Source organism: Sinohyriopsis cumingii, unplaced genomic scaffold, assembly GCF_028554795.1.
Source record: "Sinohyriopsis cumingii isolate HCF-2022 unplaced genomic scaffold, ASM2855479v2 utg003031l, whole genome shotgun sequence".
Classification (NCBI taxonomy): Eukaryota; Metazoa; Mollusca; class Bivalvia; order Unionida; family Unionidae; genus Sinohyriopsis; species Sinohyriopsis cumingii.
Window position 1 is genome coordinate 32,622 of NW_028316373.1, and position 6,220 is coordinate 38,841.

Consider the following 6,220-nt stretch of genomic DNA (forward strand, 5'->3'; position numbering starts at 1 on the left):
ATAGTGGATATTGATGACTTTGGCTTGCTCAAGGAAGAATGCACCCCATAAGCCTTGTTTAGTGCAAGTGATAGAAACTGTAAACATTAAAAAGCAAACAATCATCCATGGTCCCTATTATTTCATGTTACTGTCTTTGTGTTTATATTATTAGTTTTAAAAACTCGATTTGTACAGTACAAAGCGGACGTAATGGAAAACATGCTGTCCCTAATCCATTTTGCATCAATCGTTACCATTAGCGAATGCTTTTAGTAAGCCTTTTTTTGATTGGTCATTACTCCGCGTCAGTTCAATCCCACTCAGGGGTATAAATGCGGAGGTCGACGAAGCTTCGTTATTCTGTTTACTTGAACACAACAAGGAATACAATGTCTGGACGTGGAAAGGGAGGTAAAGTGAAGGGAAAGGCGAAGAGCCGATCTTCCCGGGCAGGACTACAGTTCCCCGTGGGACGTATCCACCGTTTATTGCGGAAAGGAAATTATGCTGAGCGTGTTGGTGCTGGTGCCCCCGTGTACTTAGCTGCTGTATTGGAGTACTTGGCAGCTGAAGTGTTGGAGTTGGCCGGTAACGCAGCCCGTGATAACAAAAAGACGAGAATCATTCCCCGTCACTTGCAACTGGCTATCCGCAACGACGAGGAACTGAACAAGCTCCTGTCAGGAGTGACCATTGCCCAGGGTGGTGTTTTGCCTAACATTCAGGCTGTTCTTCTGCCCAAGAAAACGAAGCAGGCTCCTGCTAAATAAAGCAGTTGTTTTGGTCTTTGAACACATCACAAAACGGCCCTTTTAAGGGCCACACAATTAATCCCGAAAAGGAATATACATCAATTTTGCCACGAACTTTATTTGAAAATTAGATATCACCTGAAACAGTCTTTGAACGTTTTTTTTTGAATGAATGAAGGGGAGTAATGGTTGATTAAGTTTTTTCATTTTTTTCTTAATTTCTTAGTTTGTTTGTATGTATGTATGTATGTATGTATGTATGTTACTGTTATGTTTCATTTTTGGTATGTACCCACTCGCCTATTCATTCTTATGTTATGGACGGTGCTGTTTAACGATAGGAGAAAATGATGTATGTGTGGAAACTTTAGTGTCATTTTCGGTTAAATTCAAATTCACTTCCTCTCCTTTGAAATCGGTAGGTCTAAACCCCGCTCACGTTCCCTCATCCCAATCTTGTGTAATTTTCATCGTAGCCTCGCATGAAGGATATTTTGATGATTTATTATGATTAAACCAGCCCAGCCCAGCAGCCCAGCCCAGCCCAGCCTAGCCCAGCCCAGCCCAGCCCAGCCCAGCCCAGCCCAGCCCATTGCCATAGAACGACTATCAATAGCATCACCATTTGACACCTGCGTGTGACAAGTTGACAGCCGATGGATGGATGGATGGATGGATGGATGGATGGATGGATGGATGGATGGATGGATGGATGACTGACTGATTGATTGATTGATTGATTGATTGATTGATTGACCCACTTTACTTGCATATGTATCGGCGTGTTTCGGTTGGTAAGGTAGTATATATAGTAGGTCTTAATGTAATAGAATGTATTGTAATGTAACTGATTGTATTATATTGTAGTTTATTATAATATATTATATTTTATTGTAATTATTTTGTATTTTTTGGTACCCTAATAAATTTAACGAAACATTGCATTGTAGTTTAATATTGTATAGGATTGCCTTATTTTGTTGATGGATGGTATGCGATATTTTTTATAATGCATGTTATTGCAGTTGAGTGTAATTGATAGCATACTTATGGTATCTGTCCCATTAAATTTTAAAAGAGACTAGTGTATTTTCATGTAAGTTATTGGCGTGGTTTACATATACATAGTGTACTGTTTTTTTTTCTTCTGGTTAATACATAAACATATGTGACAAGTTATGAGCTGTACCTTTAATCCTCTTTTACTGATAACAAATGTAATAGTGAATAATATATTGTGTTGAAGAACGATGATTCATTGATTTTGGTTTGACTCATTGAGCAGCATTCTTTGCACGTTCTTCACGTTTAAAGACTGCTCTAATTTGTCACGAAAATTATTATGTTAGTGTTATTCTTGTCTTGATTTTACAGCCACTATGTATGTTACTCTGAACAGCAATTGTACCTAATGCAGTAGTAGAGGTAAGTTGTGCAACTTCTGACAGTAAATGTTATTTCAGAATAATTTACTTTCTGAAAAATAAGTACTATCCGTGTATCATGTTTTTGTATAATTACACGAATTCTTTTAGGGCACTGACACATACACACACTTTTCTGCCCTTGCATGATGTATATCATAACATTTTGTCAATGATGTTCATTGTGTTTTATACCTATTTTAAAACTGCTTTGCACATGAAAGTCTGTGCATGATTGACACTGAAGTTGAAAATAGTATTTTGGGGGATGGATATTACACCATCACAATATATACCCATCGCATGTATTCTCATCAATTCAAGACAAATTTGTCTAAAAGATTATGAAATGAAAAATCTTAGCTTCGTCGTCACAGAATTATCCTCCTTTGAACTTGTATTTCAAGTTTTAAATGATGAATATGTTGTATTTGACATCAATTCTTCGCAGAGAAATAGTTTAGGTAAGTATAAGTGCATTTTAAAGCACGTATGTTGTGTTCTGTGCAAGGAAGACAGCGTGAAAATATGGTTGAGAAACACATTTTTGATCACAATTTTTACCAAGGTGTTTTCTGCACAACAGGGATGTTTTCAATCACGTCCGCGCTCCGCTATATGTACACTATAGGTGACTCTGTGTTAACTTGTTATTCTGTAAGTGCCCGTTATTCATATCGGACGTTTTCATAATGGCAGATACCGCAACAGCTCCAGCTCCGGCCCCTGTGGCACCAAAGTCACCAAAGAAAAAGTCTACTAAGCCAAAGACACCGGCTAGCCACCCCAAGTACATTGATATGGTGCAAGCCGCTATCAGCAACCTAAAAGAGAGGGGAGGCTCATCACGACAGGCTATACTGAAGTACATCGCCGCTAACTACAAGGTGGGTAACAACCAAGCCCTCGTCAACTCACGCCTTAAAGTTGCTCTCAAGGGTGGTGTGAAGGCTGGTGCTCTTAAACAGTCTAAGGGTACTGGAGCCTCAGGGTCCTTTAGGCTAGGTGCCAAACCGGAGAAGAAAGTAGTTAAGAAAAAGGCAGTCAAGAAACCGAAAGCGAAGAAGCCCAAGGCAGCTGCTAAAAAGCCCAAGGCCAAGAGTCCCAAGAAGAAAAAGGTAGTCAAGAAACCAGCTGGTGAGAAAAAGGCAGCCAAACCAAAGAAGGCAAAGACCCCCAAGAAGGCGAAGGCAGCTAAACCTAAGAAGGCTAAGTCTCCAAAGAAGGCTAAAACCGCTAAGCCCAAGAAGGCCAAGACCCCAAAGAAGAAGGCAGCAGCCAAGCAGTAAAGCAAGATACATTTTATTGCTTTGGAAGTGTATACAAAGGTCCTTTTCAGGACCACTTTAAAATCCTAGAAAAGATTAGCTATCATATTGTCCTTGGCCATGACTTTAGAGTATGTTACTGATTGTGTTATTTATGTCGAAGGTGTTTTTTTTTTTGTTTTCACCCATCTAGTTTGTAAACATCGCATGTTTGTTATTTTGAGTACCCATGACGTGTCATATCCCGTTATGTTACTGGTATTGTTTAGTGTTGTATCCGGTTCTTTTCTACTTGTAGTTGAATGCTGTGTACTGTTGTGAGAAATGGGAAGGAAAAATAATGTGTTTGTGTATTGGTAAAGTGACGTATGCTATGCTATGCTATGCTATGCTATGCTATGCTATGTTATGTTATGCTAAGCTATGCTATGGTGTGGTGTGGTGTGGTCTTGTCTTGTCTTGTCTTGTCTTGTCTTGTCATTTTGCGTTCTATGTAACAATGTTATGAACTGTGTATATGCATAATCAAGCAAGACAATATATGTACGGAGGGAGTAGACCGACCGACCGACCGACCTACCTACCTACCTACCTACCTACCTACCTATCTATTCACTTACCTGGAGCTGTTGAAAACTGCAACTATTGTGCACTGCTTTTCAAGTGCGAGTTGTAGGTAGGGAAGCTCTCCAGCCAACTTATCACTGAGTTTTCTGGGTGCGACAGGTATTATTTTTTATGATGTACACATTTATATTTGAATTTTTTGTTCACACTTTTCAACTTCATATTATATTCAAGAAGAAGTAGGCCATATTCCAGAGAACATCGCAAGTGTGTTTATAATCCTAATTTATTTCATATAGGTATATTGTCCTGCGATTTAATGAAAAAAAACTTGCCTTATGTAATACATTACGGTTGTACCAGTGAAGAAAGTCTGGAAAAAATATGTAAAAAGATAAAGAAACCCAAAAAGAAGAATCCTTAGCTTCAATAATATGAATCCTTATTATAGATAATATCAATCCATAGTGGATAAATATGAAAAGAATGTATGTTACATAATCGTCAATTTGTAGGAAAGCATATTATGTGTGTAGATGAGATATCAGTGTGTCATGTACACACTGCGTCTGCTAGAAAATCATGTACAAAGAAGAAAGAATTTATTATTGTACCTTTCTTTTAATGAGAACATGAGCACCATCAAGTACTGAAATACTGCTAGTTTTGTTATGTTTGTACTTATTTTTATTTTTATTATTATTATTATTATTATTATTATTATTATTGTCGTCTTTGTTGTTGTTGTTGTTGTTGTTGTTGTTGTTGTTGTTGTTGTTATTCTTTTGTGTCACTTCTTGGTGTTAAATTCAATTTTTTTTTCTCTGTGCTATATGTTTGTCACTTTAGAGACACAAATATAAATACGAGTATTGTGTAGTGTTGTAATAGTATTAGCAACACTGATTTGGAATACTGTGATGGTTATATCGGTATTTTTGTCATTATTAGAATAACTGTGATACTTGATAATTAGACAACCAACATGATCCTCCTCCTCCTCCTCCTCCTCCTCCTCCTACTATTATTGATATTAATACTACTACAATTATGCTTGACTTTAAATTTTATGTTATTATTGTTGTTGTTATTGTTGTTGTTGTTGTTCTTGTTGTTGTTGTTGAGGCTGCTTGTACCGTGTAATTGGCCATATTTGCGTCAGGTTTCTTTGAGTTGTAGTCTAATCAGTGAGAATGAATTAGTCCACCTTCAGTTATGTCGTACTACTTACTCATCTCCATGTTAATATTAGTACACATGGGATAAAGGTAGAAATGTTTGCAATTGTTGTTATAGTACGAAGACCTTACTAACGCTAGACGGATTGAAATTTTGGCGGAATGCTCGCCAATCAGATCCCGCTGGTAGCATCCAATGAAATTGGCTCAAATTACTCTAGCCAACCAAAAGCTGTGTTTGTTGTTATGTCGGTTTCACTTATAGGAATATATTTCGCTTTGAATATCAACGCGCCATTCTTACACTCCTTGTTGAGAAGTACAGTCACTTATAGCAATGGCGCGTACAAAGCAAACCGCACGAAAATCTACTGGAGGAAAAGCTCCACGAAAGCAATTGGCAACCAAGGCAGCTCGTAAGAGCGCACCAGCAACTGGTGGTGTCAAGAAACCACACAGATACAGGCCAGGTACAGTCGCTCTTAGAGAAATCAGACGATACCAGAAGAGCACCGAACTTTTGATTCGAAAACTGCCTTTCCAGCGTCTGGTTCGTGAAATCGCTCAGGATTTCAAGACCGATCTTAGATTCCAGAGCTCTGCAGTTATGGCTCTTCAGGAGGCTAGCGAGGCCTACTTGGTTGGTCTGTTTGAAGACACCAATTTGTGTGCCATTCACGCCAAGAGAGTGACCATCATGCCCAAGGATATACAGCTTGCTCGTCGTATCCGTGGGGAGCGTGCATAAATACCTTTCAGCCGAAAAGTACATAAACGGCCCTTTTTAGGGCCACACAAATGTCTAGAAAAGAGCTAATTTTTCTGACTGCCATACTTTATTACACTTTCCTATTTTAATACGTAACAGTCCTATTATGCAATCCAGATATGTATTTGTACACTACACTACACTACTATTACCGAGTACTGAATGCATTTTGTGTTGTGTGGTAAATAATGTATAGTGATAACCTTAATCATCACTGGTCCCTGGCATATTTTAGCAATTGAGTGGCAACTGTGATGCTTCATGGAATATTAACAGAGAC

General features: G+C 38.3%; 1 protein-coding gene across 1 annotated transcript; it reads left to right on the forward strand.

The window, feature by feature from the left end:
- The first annotated feature begins 5,508 nt into the window (after window positions 1-5,508).
- On the forward strand, window positions 5,509-5,919 carry LOC149769911 (histone H3). Its single transcript, XM_089949666.1, has one exon. The coding sequence runs from the start codon at window positions 5,509-5,511 to the stop codon at window positions 5,917-5,919; it is 411 nt and encodes a 136-aa protein (XP_089805792.1).
- Window positions 5,920-6,220: the final 301 nt, after the last annotated feature.